The sequence below is a fragment of the Oncorhynchus masou genome, chromosome 11 (genome assembly GCF_036934945.1).
Source record: "Oncorhynchus masou masou isolate Uvic2021 chromosome 11, UVic_Omas_1.1, whole genome shotgun sequence".
Lineage (NCBI taxonomy): Eukaryota > Metazoa > Chordata > Actinopteri > Salmoniformes > Salmonidae > Oncorhynchus > Oncorhynchus masou.
The window spans coordinates 20,640,115-20,658,107 of NC_088222.1; the positions used below are offsets into that span (position 1 = coordinate 20,640,115).

Sequence of the window (17,993 nt, forward strand, 5' to 3'; positions counted from 1 at the left end):
AACTGGCATAATTACAAAGCGGTACTGAAGCACCCCATCTCAGTCACTCATTGATGCAAATAACTTACTTCAGCATTACTGTGCATATGAACCTCCTAATCCAAATCACACTTGTCTGTCACTGGAATGCAAGAATCCACGACTACATAGTCTTGAGTTATTACAGTGGCCCTACAAAATAGACTAAATAGAAGAATTTATAAATAGCACGATGATGCTAAGTGAAAGGATGAACGAAAAGTCTCAGTCCCTCTCTGGATTTTGACAAAGTGCCACTGAACTGGCAATTTGACTATCCTACAGATTGGATGAAGACCTGAACGTTTGGACCATGTGATTGTAAAACAGAGCAGACATACAGTCAACAGCGGTTGCTGCAGTTATTCCTGGCTCTGCCTCTGTGGGTTTGGGTTGAGACAGCCGAATGCTCCACTCAGCTCATCACCAGGAGCGTGTGTGAGATTCAGACTGACACAATGAGGATGTGATTCAGAGTTCAGAGCCTCTCTAAGTCCAGTTAAGGATGGTGTAGACTAGAGGATGGATCTGCCCGGAGGAGAGTCATCATCAGGCCCGGAGCTCCAGGTTACAGACCCTTTCAAAGACCACAAGGTATTTCAGGGACACACCCGAGTCATTTCACTTTGATCCTGACAAGAGTCTTTTAATGCTCTGCCTCAGTGGCTTCCTTCAACTACTGTATTATTCTCTGAAATCCCAGACCACATTGGCACATTATGGGATGCAACCAGTCTGTCTGGACTCTAGAGAGACTACTACTGCATCACTGATGACTTCTAAATGTCACATTTTCCTAAGCACAACCCAACCTACTAACATTACTATTTGATCAATGGTTAGTCTATACTGGGGGGAGAAACTTAACAATTTACTGTTGAAACCTCAAAGTCAGTTACGTTTAGGATAGGTTGTTGAATGACGAGCCACAATGGAAGGTTTGGGAGCTATGTCATAGAACTCCGTAAATTGTCTTTTGCTTTGAGTCAAGAAACTTGCCATGAGGCCTACAGGAGGACACAGACTAACAGAGTTCAAGGACACAACTCTGACTCCACAAAACCAATGCTGGGTCCATCCATTTCAGTCTTCACAGCCTCTTAGGAACATAATTACTTTAGAGGAGAGATTGATTTATCAGGTAACTGCCTAGATGCCTGCTGTGTCATCATGGTTTGATCTTACAGTAATTGTGGGAACACTGACCCTTACTTTAATTTGACTGTAAATGTACAGTATAATCACCCATCACCTAATCTACTCTGCCTTTATCGGTACATCCTTCCACCACTACCAATCCATTAGTCAGCTGTCTGCATGAAATTACGGAAACGCATAATAAAAATGATCAAAACCTCAAACTTGCTGGCGGCCCTTTTCACCTCCCTCGGCCCCTGGCTGCTCGGGCCAATCACACAGCAGCAGTGTCAGACCAGAGTCATGTAATCTGGTTTGATGGCAAACAGTTGTAGCTCTGCAGCAGCCCAGCGAGTCTCTCTCAGTGGTCTTTGCCTTTACCCATCCAGACTAGGCAACATTCTAGGGGCGGACACCATACTGTATGTGACTGTCATGTTTACACTGCTGAGAGAGACTAACTGGGCTGCTGCAGCGCCACAACTGTTTGCCATCAAACCAGATGACTTGACTCTGCTGCTGTCCTGTCTTCAGTCAGCTGTTCATTCCACCCCCCCAAAAACTGTTAAGATGGCTATTTTATTTTTATGATGGTTTTCATCCATAATACAATAATTGTGCCAGCCATGACAGCAGCCCCTGTTGTAGCAGTGTAAGCAACAGTAATGCTTAGGAATAACAGCAGTAGCTACCTTTATAAGTAGAGTTCACTGGTGCTGAAGTAAATCAGCTGCATTGATTGAGACTAACTTGATTTGTACTGTAAAACTCCCTTTACCCTCTACTCCTCCTCTTTCTCTCACTCGTTACATTCCATTTCTGGTACTGGCATTCCGGCATTTTCCTTTCTTCGCTCCGCTCTTTGCTATGTGATTTTCTTCAGGTCGAAAGCATTTAGAGAATAACAACAAACAAGATGAAAGCCCTGTAACATGGCATAAATCATTTTCCACAGAGGCAACAACAGTATGCATGCAGCTTTTGCATCAAACTGGACCATTAGTCTATCTTATCAAACAGTCCATCACAACACTTTATTTCCAAATGCTTATTGTAAGTTTGGACAAACATCATTAATCAAGTAGCCAAAATCCTTTCAGAGAATTACAAGCACATACTGTACCAGTGAGAATGAATGTTCACAGATATCACAGCATGCCTTAGTTAGATAGGAAGAGAAACAACAATTCCACAGTCTAATTGTGACAATATTCACAATTGCCTCTCAAAATGTCATAGATGGAACATCGGACTGAGAAATAGTTTAAGGGTGCAACAGGGTCATCCTAAGTCAACTCCTCCCTGTGTCCATTTGAGTCTATAATTTCTTCTTGCAGGCCTGGACATTTTAAGAAATTTGAAATTTACTGAACAAAAATATAAATGCAACATGAGCTGAAATAAAAGATCCCTAAATATTCCATATGCACAAAAAGCTTATTCTCCTCAAATTTTGTGCACAAATGTGTTTATATCCCTGTCATTGAGCATTTATCTTTTGCCAGGATAATCCATCCACCTGACAGGTGTGGCATATCAAGAAGCTGATTAAACAGTATGATCATTACACAGGTGCACCTTGTGCTGGGGGACAATAAAGAGCCACTCTTAAATAGTGCAGTTCTGTAATACAACACAAGGCCACAGATGTCTCAGGTTGAGGGAGCATACAATTGGCTTGCTGACTTCAGGAATGGCTACCAGAGCTGTTGCCAGAGAATTACAATGTTCATTTCTATACCATGGTTGTTTTTGAGATTTTGGCACTACGTCCATCCAGCCTCACCACCGCAGACCACATGTAACCACGCCAGCCTAGGACCTCCACATCCGACGACCTGAACAGCTGATGAAACTGGATTTCCACAAACAAAAATATTTTGCACAAACTGTTGTTTTGCAGAAACCATCTTGGGGAAGGTCATCTGAGTGCTCGTCATCCTCACCAGGGTCTTGACCTGACTGCAGTTCAGTGTCGTAACCGACTTCATTGAGGACAATGCTTACCTTCAAAACCACTGGCACGCTGGAGAAGTGTGCTCTTTGCATACGAATCCCGGTTTCAACTGCACCGGGCAGATGGCAGACAGCGTATATGGCGTTGTGTGGGCGAGCGGTTTGCTGATATCAAAGTTGTGAACAGAGTGCCTGATGGTGGTGGTGGGGTTATGGTATGGGCAGGCACAAGCTACAGACAATGAACACAAATGCATTTTATCGATAGCACAGATATACCATAACGAGATCCTGAGGCCCATTGTCGTGCCATTAATTTTCCGACATCACCTCATGTTTCAGCATGATAATGCATGGCCCCACGATGCAAGGATGGGGAACAATTGCCGGAAGCTGAAAATGTCCCAGTTCTTCCATGGCCTGCATACTCACCAGACATGTCACCCATTGCGTTTGGGATGCTCTGGATCAACGGAGTGCTTCAGTTCCTGACAATATTCAGCAACTTTGCACAGCCATTGAAGAGGAGTGGGACAACATTCCACAGGCCACAATCAACAACCTGATCTTTAATTTCTTATCCATATTTTATTTAAACTGCATTGTTGGTTAGGGTCTCATAAGTAAGCATTTCACTGTAAGGTTTACCTGTTGTATTCGGCGCATGTGACTAATACAATTAGATGTGATTTGATTTGGCTAATACTCCTCCTGATAAGTACATTTTTTGATTTTGAGGGAGGGGGGACTGGCCCCCTGACTGCTCCCATCTCATTCAATTAGCATCACAATGGACCTCTACATGTCCCACGACCCACGGAATGGCTTAGAAAAAACAACAAAACAAAGCAACCAAAACATACGGTACATATGGTATGCAAGTTATGCTTACTGAGTACTGTAGTAGTACTTTTTTATTTTGTTTAACTAGGCAAGTCAGTTAAGAACAAATTCTTATTTACAATGACGGCCTAGGAACAGATGTTTACCTTGTCAGCACAGGGATTCGATCTAGCAACCTTTCGGTTACTGGCCCAATGCTCTAACCACTAGGCTAACTGCCACACTAGTGCTGTAGTGTATGCCTTTATTAAAAAGCCTGGTGCTTAGCCCAGAGCTAAGAAAAATGATGAGTTATGAGCTGACACTCAAATTTTAATTATGAGTTTGTTTCATAAGCTAAGGCATTTAGGGAAATATTGAACATTAGGGATTTTTGAACATATTTATGCAAGTAATCATTTCTTCCCTGACTTATATAAAAGCCTAAGGGGTGCTCACTTGGCGAAAAATCTATTTTGATGCTAGAGCAGTGAGGACACTGAATGGCAGGTGTTCTCTCTGCAGTTGGTTCTCTCCAAACCATGTTTCTCAGATGGTGTGCTGAGGCATTGCAAGTTGTCATTGCTAGTTCCCAATCAAACCATCTTTAATTATGGACCAACACTGATAGCCCAAACACAGTAGGGGGAAAGCCAAGTTCCTCTGCCAATGTGAACAAAAGACGGCCTACATCAGATCCATTTCCACACTGATTAAACTGGGATTAGTTAGAATCTGTGGTTCTGGTTAAACATGGACATGATTAACCATTCTCCAGATTTCAAACTCTTCAAAAAACGAGTTGAAATGCAAAATGAAGAACTTTATAATTAGTGCCGTGGGTGCAATCTAATGTCGGGCCATCGCCATTTGAAGTAAGGACAAGGACACCGTGCTAAATGAATGCGGAACCTAGATGAATGGAAAGTTGCACTTGCTTTGTGACAGATTTGAAGATGTCATTTTGCTTAAGACATCTGTTCTGATGCCACACCCTGTCCCACCCACCCCCTAAAAACACACCAGTATACATACAATAGCCTACCCACACACTTTGCCAAGCCATTCTTCACCTGAGAAACCAACATCAAACCTGAATGCACAAGCATCATTTACCCTGAAGTGACCTCCCATAGACCCATTACGCCACTCCTTTCCTCTGTCTCAACTAGAGGTTGACCGATTATGATTTTTCAACACCGATACCGATTATTGGAGGGCCAAAAAAGCCGCTACCGATTAATCAGACGATATTTTGTATTTATTTGTAATAATGACAATTACAACAATACTGAATGAACACTTATTTTAACTTAATATAAAATATCAATAAAATCAATTTAGGGTCAAATAAATTATGAAACATGTTCAATTTGGTTTAAATAATGCAAAAACAAAGTGTTGGAGAAGAAAGTAATATGTGCCATGTAAAATTGTGTGCCATGTAAGAAAGCTAACGTTTAAGTTCCTTGCTCAGAACATGAGAACATATGAAAGTTGGTGGTTCCTTTTAACATGAGACTTCAATATTCCAAGGTAAGAGGTTTTAGGTTGTAGTTAATTCTAGTATTTATAAGACTATTTCTCTCTGTACCATTTGTATTTCTTATACCTTTGACTATTGGATGTTCTTATAGGCACTATAGTTTTTCCAGTGTAAAGTATAGCTTCCGTCCCCTTCCTCACCCCTACCTGGGTTAAAACCAGGAACACATCGACAACAGCCACACTCGAAGCATCGTTACCCATCTCTCCACAAAAGCCATGGCCCTTGCAAAGCAAGGGGAATAACTACTCCAAATCTAAAAGCGAGTGACGTTTGAAACAGTATTAGCGCACACCCAGCTAACCATTTCACATTGGTTACACCAGCCATTAGGCTGATAGGCTTGAAGTCATAAATAGTGATGTGCTTGCGAAGAGCTGCTGTCAAAACGCACGAAAGTGCTGTTTGAATGAATGAATGATTACGGGCCTGCTGCTGCACAGTCAGACTGCTATCAAATCAGACTTAATTATAACATAATAACACACAGAAATACAAGCCTTTGGTCATTAATATGATCGAATCCGGAAACTATAATTTCGAAAACAAAACATTTATTATTTCAATGAAATACGGAACCGTTCGGTATTTTATCTAACGGGTGGCATCCCTAAGTCTAAATATTCTTGTTACAGTGCACAACCTTCAATGTATGTCATAATTAAGTAATATTCTGGCAAATTATTTCGCAATGAGCCAGGAAGCCCAAACTGTTGCATATAAACCTGACTCTGCGTGCAATGAACTCAAGAGAAATGACACAATTTCACCTGGTTAATAGTGCCTGCTAAACTGGATTAGTAGTCATAACTAGTGATTATGATTGATTGTTTTTTTATAAGATAAGTTTAATGCTAGCTAGCAATTTACCTTGGCTTCTACTGCATTCGCGTAACAGGCACGCTACTCGTGGAGTGCAATGGTTAGAGCGTTGAACAAGTTAACTGTGCGGTTGCAAGATTGGAATCCCTGAGCTGACAAGGTGAAAATCTGTCGTTCTGCCCCTGAACAAGGCAGTTAACCCACAGTTCCTAGGCAGTCATTGAAAATAAGAATGTGTTCTTAACTGACTTGCCTAGTTAAATAAAAGGTATTAAAAAAAAAATATATATATATATATATATATATTTTAATAATTGGAAATCGGCGCCCCAAAATATCGATTTCCGATTATTATGAAAGCTTGAAATCGGCCCTAATTAATCGGCCATTCCGATTAATCGGTGGACCTCTAGTCTCAACATATACATCACCCTCCTAAACCAAGCCAATCTATCCTCTCTGCCCTTTGATGTGGTTCACACAGAAGTCATCAGAATCACAATCAATAACAGTTGATGGCCAACTAACCCTTGTTGATAGGATATTGTGGTGGTGTTTCAGATAGGCCCATATCTGTAATATATTCTATAGGTCTTCTCTAAATTGTATGCTGTCAATGAATGTGACCATATTTGGGGAGAATTTCATTTTGGAGGCAGTTGTTTAAATTTGGTCTGTTCTACCATGTCAAACGCTGCTGTGGTGAAACTTTAGTGAAGACTGATCGTAATGAGCCCCAAGCATGTCTCTGAATGACACGTTTTTAAATTACACTCAGATGAGTATGTGTACCTCTACGCTCCGCTCTTCCAGTTCTTCCTTTTCCACTGTGAAACAAAAAGAAACCCAACGGCATATTGGGCGGAAAGAAGTTTATCCTAGAAATATTGTTCCCAATTTTTATAAAATACATACAACTGGCCTAGGGTCGTCCGAGTTTGACCGGGGTAGGCCGTCATTGTAAATAAGAATTTGTTCTAAACTGACTTGCCTAGTTAAGTAAAAAAAAATGTATAAAAAAATAGGACCATATATGGTAATGAAACTCCCATGACCTGCAGTATGTTTTGCATCACAGACCACATTACTACAGTTCATCAGAATTCAATCACAAAGAAGCAGTCAGCTCAGCAAAAGAGAAGGGATTCTGCACTCAGACATCAGCCTAAATAATAGGAGACATCAACAAAACAAGGACATAGTAACATCATGATTCTTCCTAGTAGAGACACAATAGCTAAAAACTAATTTTGTCATGACATGAGGAACAGAGAGGGTAGTCAAAGCATTACCTGGAGTGATTGTAGGGCCGGGACGATGGCAATATTGTGATACTCGTTAGTATCGTGGCAAAGAAGAAAAACACAAAGCAGATGAGTTGTTTAGGAAAAGAGCCCTAATGTCGCAAACAGACATCATTATGTTGTCATCTAGAATCAAATGTATTTATTTTCCAAGCTATAGCACACAATATTTTACATACAGCAGCTTTTAAAGGACCAAAGGGTTAGGTCTGCTTCGTTTTTTTATTTTTGCAATGGAAAAAAATATTGCAATACTGGTATATTTGCTATCCACCAACAGCTGTTGTTGTGAGTAATACACGCAGTCAGTGCGATTTAGCAAACTGACAATGTAGCCCATGGTCATGAAAGAGTGACGCCATTGCTTATTGTTGAGTACAAAACACAGGCTCAATGAGGATAGGATAGAATAAGATTATAACCCTGCATCCATTCTTTGACTACTAATTAGCTGAGCCATACTCTTCCTGCCTCTCCTTCTCTCTTCCTGCCTCTCCTTCTCCTTCTGATCACTTCATCACACTTTCAGCAGACTTAATGAAATTGCTTTTTTTTTTATTACCATCGGCTGCTGCACTGGGTCGATACAATCAAGCAAGAGTTGGTCCTGCTTGCTTTGTAGGTGTCCAAAAACACAGAAGAGATACACAAGGATGTTTATGATCTCTACAAGGAAACATGGATGATCCGTCTTAACTTCATTATTCTAATGTGTGTGTGCGTGTGTTTACGCTCTCGCATGGCCATGGACTGACAGAATTGTCGTCAGGATGGTACCTTATGCTGTGCTAAATATGCAGAACAGAAGAGACAGAAAAACTAACACAGCCATAGATCAGAGCTGAACGTCAGACATCTGATTCATAAGAATTCATGAGAATATTCAATAATACACTGGATGTAATAGTAGTAGAGCCGGGATGATAAACCGGAAAACACTGACCCTACCGATCACTTATCGCAGGCATTTTGCTGATAACGTTCAGAACAATAAGAAGCCTATACTAGAGAAATGTGAAGTTTGAAATTAAGTACATTTGCTAATATGGGTGATTGTTAATGGGACAATTGATGGCTTCAACAATCAAAATAGTAGTAGTTGAAATTATCATTTTAAACTGGTGCACATTAATGTTACAAATGTATTGTTCTATTTATTGTTATCACATCAATTCTGGCAGCCTTCTCCAATCAATACTGATAATCTAAAGAGAGACATAAAACAACCTTTTAAAACAACAGCCAGATAGGTGGTACGTTTCTGGAAGTAGGCTCCACCTGTATAGGTGGGTGAAGGGAGGGAAATAGGGGGGGGGGGGGGAGAAGCAGAGAATAACAGTGAGAAAAAGTTGCACTACCGGTTTCCCTTGTGACCCTGAAGTAATGTTTTTTGTGTAACGTCTAACAATGAGTGTTTTAAAATGGATTTGCCTTTTTGATACTATCGGTATCCATGTCAGTCAACCAACCTGGACTTCAACAGCAACACTGACAGTAACACTGATTAAACTCATGAGATTGAGAGGTTATAACACTACTATAACCCTACTAGTGGTAAAATAAATATGTTGGTAAACGCTCATTGCTATTCGCGGTGAGTAAAGTAACGCTACCTATACTTTCAATGCATTTTTCTGCAGAAGGTGGGTAAACACTCGCTCAAAATAAAAATGGTGCGTAATTGCCGTGTGTGTGTTTACCCCCCAACACACCAGCGAATATAACACTGGATATTTTGCCATCATATTATTGCAAACATGTCATGTTATGATTTAATTAAAAAAAAACATCTCAATTACAGCAAGGCTAACCTTTGGGCTGTCGAAAAACATTAGTACCTGAGAGGGCCCAAAATCTATTTTCTCCAGCAGGTGGCGTTTTTCCTTATTTATAAAACAAAGAGTTTTTGTACTGAGGTCAATGAGTGTTGAATTTGGTCAACGAAAAACGGAATGGCCACTTATATCAGAGGCGTGCCTGTTCACACGTGTATCTGCCCTTTCATTGGCTAGAATGTGAATCTGATCTTGCCTCCTCCCTCTCAGGGGGAGTGGGATATGCAAAAATCTAATTTCCAATTTGTTCATGTGTGAAATAGGAAAAATGTAAGTACCCAACTAATAATTATTTAAGTGTCTGCTTCATGGCAAAATTCTTCATGGTTAACTTACCTTCAGCTACGATACAAATCGGACCAAAACACTGTCTTCTGGTGTCTACAATGAAATGTGTGGGAGTATGAAAGAGCCTTTAGAATATACAAGTCTCTAAGTTGGCTCCGGAAGCAAGTGGCTCATTGACAGCCACCCTATTACCAATTATGACAGAAAAGTACTGCTGGCATGTCTAATAAATAATGTATGGAGCAGCATTACAGCATTATCTCATAGCTTTCGACATCTTGCAACTGGAAGCAACTCTGGATAAAAGCATCTGCTAAATGACAAAAAGACAGCAGGGGTTCAAACTGGAGAACCCAGTTCCTACATTTGAATATAAAAAATGCATTTTATCAAACACAACTATGCTACATTTTTATCTCTGAGACCCTCAGGATGACAAATCAGAACAAGATTACTGAATGTAAGTAAATGATCTACAGTTGAAGTCGGAAGTTTACATACACTTAGGTTGGAGTCATTAAAACTTGATTTTCAACCACTCCACAAATTCCTTGTTAACAAACTATAGTTTTGGCAAGTCGGTTAGGACATCTACTTTGTGCATGACAAGTCATTTTTCCAAAAATTGTTAAGACAGAATATTCATCTTATAATTCACTGTATCACAATTTCAGAGGGTCAGAAGTTTACATACACTAAGTTGACTGTGCCTTTATGTCATGGCTTTAGAAGCTTCTGATTGGCTAATTGACATCATTTGAGTCAATTGGAGGTGTACCTGTGGATGTATTTCAAGGCCTACCTTCAAACTCAGTGCCTCTTTGCTTGACATCATGGGAAAATCAGAAGAAATCAGCCAAGACTTCAGGAAAAAAAAATTGTAGACCTCCACAAGTCTGGTTCATAATTGGGAGGAATTTCCAAATACCTGAAGGTACCACGTTCATCTGTACAAACAATAGTACGCAAGTATAAACGCCATGGGACCACTAAGCTGTCATACCACTCAGGAAGGAGACGCGTTCTGTCTCCTAGAGATGAACATACTTTGGTGCGAAAAGTGCAACTCAATCCCAAAACAACAACAAAGGACCTTGTGAAGATGCTGGAGGAAACAGGTACAAAAGTATCTATATCTACAGTAAAGCGAGTCCGATATCGACATAACCTGAAAGGCCGCTCAGCGAGGAGGAAGCCACTGCTCCAAAACCGCCATAAAAAAAGCCAAACTACGGTTTGCAACTGTACATGGGGACAAAGATTGTCCTTTTTGAGAAATGTCCTCTGGTTTGATGAAAGAAAAATAGAACTGTTTGGCCATAATGACCATCATTATGTTTGGAGGAAAAATGGGGAGGCTTGCAAGCCGAAGAACACCATCTCAACCGTGAAGCATCATGTTGTGGGGGTGCTTTGCTGCAGAAGGGACTGGTACACTTCACAAAATAGATGACTTCATGATGCAGGAAAATTATGTGGATACATTGAAGCAACATCTCTAGACATCAGTCAGGAAGTTAAAGCTTGGTTGCAAATGGTTATTCCAAATGGACAATAACCCCAAGCATACTTCCAAAGTTGTGGCAAAATGGCTTAAAGACAACAAAGTGCACAAGCAGAGTAACATAGGACAAGCAAGACATATCATACAGACAGAGCAACATAACACAAAAAGCAACAAGACAAAATCCATAAAAGCAACAAAGTGTTTCCACACCTCACAAGATACAGACAACATGGAAAGCGGCAACACACAGCTAGGGATTATGTTCACAAATCTGATTGACCTTTAGCCATGTCTTCATGTTTTTTGTGAAAGTGTGATAGGTGGTTCAGTTATGTGTGTTTGATGGCAGTGTATTCCAGACATGGGAAGCTCCCACAGAGAAAGCGGATTTACTAAAGGTGCTTTTCCTTAAGGGAACTATATAGTCACCTCTCATGGCAGACCTTGTGGATCTGCCGCCATGTGTTTGGGTTTTCTGTTTAAAAAAAATACTGAGTGGAGGGGAGCCAGGCCATTTAGGATCTTGAATACAACTCAGGAGCTCATGCTTTCTGAGGATGTAACAGGGGAGCGTTACAGTGATGATGGCTACTGGGCTTCCAATCAAGCACTTTGAGAGCCTGTTTGTAAACAGACTGAATGGAATTTAATGTTGTACAGCAAGCTTGGGCCCAACTAGTCAAGCAGTATGTTAAGTGGGGGAGTATCATAGATTTGAAGTACAGTTTTGCTACCTCTGTAGTCAAATAAAATCAGGAGTGAGCTAGGTTGAATTTGGTTATTTGAATTACCTTATTGACCTGCTTTTAAAAGAGGGGTTGGAATCAAGTATGACATCTGGACTCAGTAGCATCAAGTATGACATCTGGACTCAGTAGCATCTGTTGCCCTCTTTGTGAAGAACATGCAGACAGTTTTTTTCACATTGAAATGCAAACAAGAGTCACTGAGCCACTTTGTAACCTGGACCATTACAGTAGTGAGTTCTTGTGCAGCTTGTTGTTTGCTCTTTGCATGCACATATATCACTGTATAATCGGCATACATTTCAACTTCAGACCCAGTACAAACAGAAGGCAGATCATTAATGTACAGGCTGAACAGGAGGGGCCCCAGTATTGACCCTTGGGGCACACCCACATCATAGCTAAGAGTGGGCGACAGCTCATTACTCACTCTGACCCACTGAGTTCTGCATTCAAGGTATGATTTCATCCATCTCATGCACATGCTGCGCATTTACTTTGAACACTGAGGCTATTATGCTTGAAGTTACAGTTATAACAGTGTCCAAGTACTACTGTGGTTATTTGATCACAATGTAGGCCTATCAGAGTGGCTTACCATACAAAACAATGGAGAAAATGCATCCCATAACATTTTTAACATGGAAATCGCTGTTCTATCATTTAGCCTACAATAGCTGCCAATGTGAGGTGTTCAATGTAGGCCTACAATCCATGAGATTTAAAAAAAACAACAAAAAAAACATGTACAGTAGGGATTGACATTCACCTGTACACTTGTCCTTCAGACAAGGTGGTGACTGAAAATGTTGTTGTTTGATGCAAGAAACCACTTTACAAAATACAATTCATTATTCTTCCCATACCATTATTACAGAGAATCAGACAAATTATGCTACCCTCTGCATATTTATTGGCTACTTAGTTTATTCAAGTCCGTCTCCAAATACAACACTGCCCCTTTAAGAAATAAAAAAAGCTCTTTACCTGACTTGTTTTTCAAAAATGGCTAGACGCACACATTTTGTGCTCTTGTAGGAAGCAACCACTCCCCCATTGCTAACTAGAAATTTGCTTTAACTCTGCTAATAACTCACTTAATAGCAAAGATTATGAACAAATGTGCACGTGGCTACATGCAGCTCTCATCTCAAAACAAGCGCATCTACTCACGACCACTCATGCTGTAACACAGTCCAGTTCAAAGTGAATGGCACAGATCGATATGGCAATGGTCTATTTACAGATAGGGACACAGCAGCTCTGACTGGTTATGGTGCACTGGTCTGTGTAGAGTATGGGCCTGAGTCGTGCCTGTCAATGCAATAGAATCTTTCTCCAATGCGAAAGAAAATATCTTGCATAGATCGTTTTGTTTTGGTATGTTGCATTGAAAGTGGCTAATATTGCATTGATTCGATCACAATTCCCACAGTAAAGGGAAACGTAGATAGTGTTAACTACTTCCAGTGTCCCAGAGAGGGAACATTGGAAGTAACTACTACATAAGTAGAACAATATTGAGGAATAGGTGTAACCTGCATGTTTAGACAATTAGTCGTAACTGAAAAAGTCATTTCCTCAACAAGTAAAAAGTTTCTAAAGAGTTCTAAAGAAAACAAAAGCTATTTTTGTCATTTCTGCAGTGGAATGTGGAACTGGATTTTGAGTCATGTAGACTAGAGGATTAGTGACAAATAATGTATGTAACCTGATTCTGTTCTTCTCAATCCAATAACTTCAAAGACATCTCTTTTTCAACCATTTGAATAGGTTTCTTCCTGAAACGAGTAATTCCGGTGATGCTGCACACAAATATCCTAGGTTAATCAATGCATAGGCCTGCACCACAAGGAATTATAATAACAATGGTAACCAAATACCATTTCTTTGCTTAGGCATAATATTCATAATACTTATTTTAAACACATCAATCAAAGTCAAATAGTTTGCCGGTAGCATATCTATTGTCTGTACTGTAAACATCACAAATTCCACAAAGGGTATCAGCAGTTTTCAGTCAGCATTTGTCCTAAAGGCTCTATGCTTTTGAGTATATCAACAGGAGATGCTTAATTCAATATCAATGAAAATCAAGGATAGCCAAAGATGCATGAAATGGGTAAGTACTAGGAGTGAAAAGTGGGAATCTGAAAGGACCACATTTGTGTATTGGTGTCAGCTCAAGTAATTGTTGCATGTTCATTCAACTGTGGAGGCCCCATGTTTGGATAACTAGTGTTGGCTAATGTGTTACTGCATACAGTATACTACCTCCAGAAATAGAATATCCACATAATTCATGATTACCACAACCCAATTTCTTCACAAAGCAACTTCAGCAAAAATTGCAATTATCCCAATGTTCAAGACTCACTGTTGCCTGAGAGATCAAATCACAGATTATGAATGGTTTAGCTTGCTCATTTTTCCTTTCATAAAATAATCAAATGTAGTTATTCTAGCAAAAGACTTGTCAGTATTGAAAAATATTTATTTTACTATTATGGACACAACTAGGTCATGCAGTAGTCCACAGGGCTAGAAGATAAGCCAGTACAACAGGGGCGTAATCATTACGCCAATTCTGTTGCTAAACGTTTCTTAAACGGGAGCATGCGGAACGAAACAGGGAGAGACCGATCTGCATGTGTACAATAGAAACGCTCGTTTTAGGTGTAAACCTGTTTGATTAATGACTACAGCCCGATACCAGAACGAAACTAGCTCGTACACCTGTCAATCAAGCTGCAATGACACATCCGAGGAAAGACTCACTGGGACTGGGCTCGAGGCTCGATTTCTTATTTAACGCTTGTCATTTCACCTGCATTGAAATACATGACATCGCAGCGGGGAATTCTACAATTCAATCATATTGTTACAATTATGTATCAATGATGTAACAATAAATCAAATTGTAGCTATAGCAATAGGATAACAAATGTATAGAGAACCAATGACTGTACAAATCACTCACCTTTGAATATAACTCGTTTGCGGACATGGTCCAACAACAAGAGCACTCTCCAACAATATCACCGAAACTACGGGAGCATGGAGAATCACCGCACTATTTATAAACGACAATATCTCATCATTGTTGATAATCTCAAAGTTTTTTCATCTAATTAGAATTGTCATATTCCCGAATTCCAGAGTTGAGCTAAATGTGTTTGCCACTTCTGACCCCTTTCCTGGTGACCGCAGGTGTCTTCCCTTGGATGAGTTGTCGAACAACTCAGTTTTGCTTGATCACCCTCATATTCCTCAAAAATGAAAAACGCCAAAGATTTACGACTTGATAAGGATATGCTACCCAGCCCAATGTAGGCTACAAGTGCAAATACATAAACTATAAATCGTTTAATAATAGCTTGCCTTTAGTTAATCGCCGTTACACCCAAGGACTCAGCCATGTTGACTGGCAATTTACAGAGCGGCATGCACGTTCAGAGTCCGCACGAGACCCCATCTGGCTCATCAGCGCACTACAATGTAGTCGACACTCTAAATTAGAAAGACCAGTGGGGGGATAACCGGGGGGGGTTGTTCCTAATAATGAATCTTAATTAAATGTAACCTTTTTCCTCCACAAAATCTTAATAAACTTGATGTGCCTATAGTTAGTTAGTTGGAGAGGGGTAACTGATAATGAAACATCTTCATATAGCCTTAGTTCATGCCAAATTTTTATCTAATTAGATTTCCTGAACTCAGTGGACAGTAACTTAGTTCAAGGCTAGCATTGACAAGTCCTAAGTGTTATCTAATTGATTGTAGTACAATATGTGACTTGAACTAGGCTGATTCCTGAAGCCTATGAAAATGTAATGCTTGAACTTTGATATTAGTGACAGTTGAAAGATTACACACATTTGGGGACATTAGACTTTATAAAACACAGCATAATTGATACCTCCTCTCCCGCATTTAGTCCCACTATGATCAACAACATCACAAAATACAACATGTAACGTAGGTCTAAAGTAGTATGTTACCTGGCAATAAACGTCATAGTCAATCTTCTCCTCTTGTTTTTTCGCTATGGTGTTAGGTTCTTTCTGTTGCCTTTTCATGATGGTGTTATATTCCTTAGATATGTACTAGAAGATTCTGCTACTCTATTCAGAGTTAGCTGTGATTATTCCATGTTCCAGGTCATACTGTTCTCAATACATTCTTGCCAGTAGGCTATCTGGGAGTTGAAGCTTTGCTTGAGCAATATTTCAAGCCTGCCTGAGCAGAAGACAGAAGAAAACACTTTGTTCCAATAGCAGGCCATGACTCCTCCACTCCCAAACCACTCCTTCTGCAGGTATGGGGTGTTGACTGGCTTCACCTGGAATTAGACAAAAGACATTCCACCCATCAAAATCATTAGAGAGAACAGATAAGATCACAGATGGTCAAAAGGAAAATGTGCTATTTGTCAATGTGGTTTCCAAAAATTCAATCCAGGTCTTGTATCGGAATACATATTTTTTTTTAACGTTCTACAATTTGTATTCATTCTACTGAAGTTCATAATGAACTGGTATACATGACTCGTACTTATAAGGACAAGGGTTTGTGTTATTATGAAAAAGGCCTAAAACAGTTAGTTACCAAGACGGATAGATATTACTCAGTCAGTACTTGTGAAATGTTCTCCACATCAAGTCATTTGGAGAGGAGTGTATACAAAACTCGTTCCACAGCAACAGCAGATGATCTTAATGTTGGGGCTAACACCATGGGTTGCTTTGGGAAACGTCACTGATAATTAGTATGACTCAATGCTTTGAAAGGGTGTTTCCTGATCATGCCACTAACAGCATGTTCTGATAGGACTTCAGCGGTCAGTCTGACCTATCATCTGCTCAACTGCCTACTGGTATTTCATAAAAGGTATGTGTCATGTGATGAGTCTAAGCATATAACAATAGCCTCAATGGCAGTATGGCACTAAAATTCAGTCAGTCTAGTTGGGTGATACAATAAGCTTTTAGTCCAATTCTTATTTCTGGCACCACTGTTTCACACCTTAATGAACATGCTAAGTACTGGCACATCAGACCCCTTGACTTTTTCCACATTTTGTTACATTACAGCCTTATTCTAAAATGGATTAAATACAATCAATAAACACACAATACCTCATAAGACATTTTTTCAAATTTATAAAAAAAAAAAACGGAAATACGTTATTTACATAAGTATTCAAACCCTTTGCTATGAGACTTGAACTTGAGCTCAGGTTCAGCCTGGCCAAACTGGGGAGAAGGGCATTGGTCAGGGAGGTGACCAAGAACCAGATGGTCACTCTGACAGAGCTCTAGAGTTCCTCTGTGGAGATGGGAGAACCTTCCAGAAGGGCAACCATCTCTGCAGCACTCTACCAATCAGGCCTTTATGGTAGAGTGGCCAGACAGACGTCACTCCTCAGTAAAAGACACATGACAGCCTGCTTGGAGTTTGCCAAAAGGCACCTAAAGGACTCAGACCATGAGGAACAAGATTCTATGGTCTGATGAAACTAAGATTGAACTGTTTGGCCTGAATGGCAAGCGTCACATCTGGAGGAATCCTGGCACCATCCCTACAGTGAAGCATGGTGGTGGCACCATCATGCAGTGGGGTTGTTTTTCAGCTGCATAGACTGGGAGAATAGTCAGGATTGAGGGAAAGATGAACGGAGCAAAGTACAGAGAGATCCTTGATGAAGACTGGGGCGAAGGTTACTATTCCAACAGGACAACGACCCTAAGCACACAGTCAAGACAACGCAAGAATGGCTTCTGGACAAGTCCCTTAATGTCCTTGAGTGGCTCAGCCAGAGTCCGGTCTTGAACCTGATTGAACATATCTGGAGAGACTTGAAAATAACTGTGCAGCAACGCTCCCCATCCAACTTGACAGAGCTTAAGAGGATCTGCAGAGAATAATGGGAGAAACTCCCCAAATACAGGTGTGCCAAGCTTGTAGCGTCATACCCAATAAGACTTGAGGCTATAATCGCTGCCAAAGGTG

The 17,993-nt window shown here is 40.3% G+C and overlaps 1 protein-coding gene across 3 annotated transcripts in view; it reads right to left on the bottom strand.

The window, feature by feature from the left end:
- The window catches only part of LOC135548287 (unconventional myosin-Vb-like), a 73,298-nt gene extending 57,033 nt beyond the window's left edge, over positions 1-16,265 (bottom strand). The window contains exon 1 of one of the 3 annotated variants that reach the window (XM_064977733.1): positions 15,983-16,265. In XM_064977733.1, the coding sequence (XP_064833805.1) occupies positions 15,983-16,060 (78 nt within the window). In that variant the 5' untranslated portion in view covers positions 16,061-16,265. Of the gene's footprint in view, positions 1-14,961; positions 15,372-15,982 lie in introns of those variants that run through there. The other 2 variants (XM_064977735.1, XM_064977734.1) reach the window with 2 other exon arrangements.
- Positions 16,266-17,993: the final 1,728 nt, after the last annotated feature.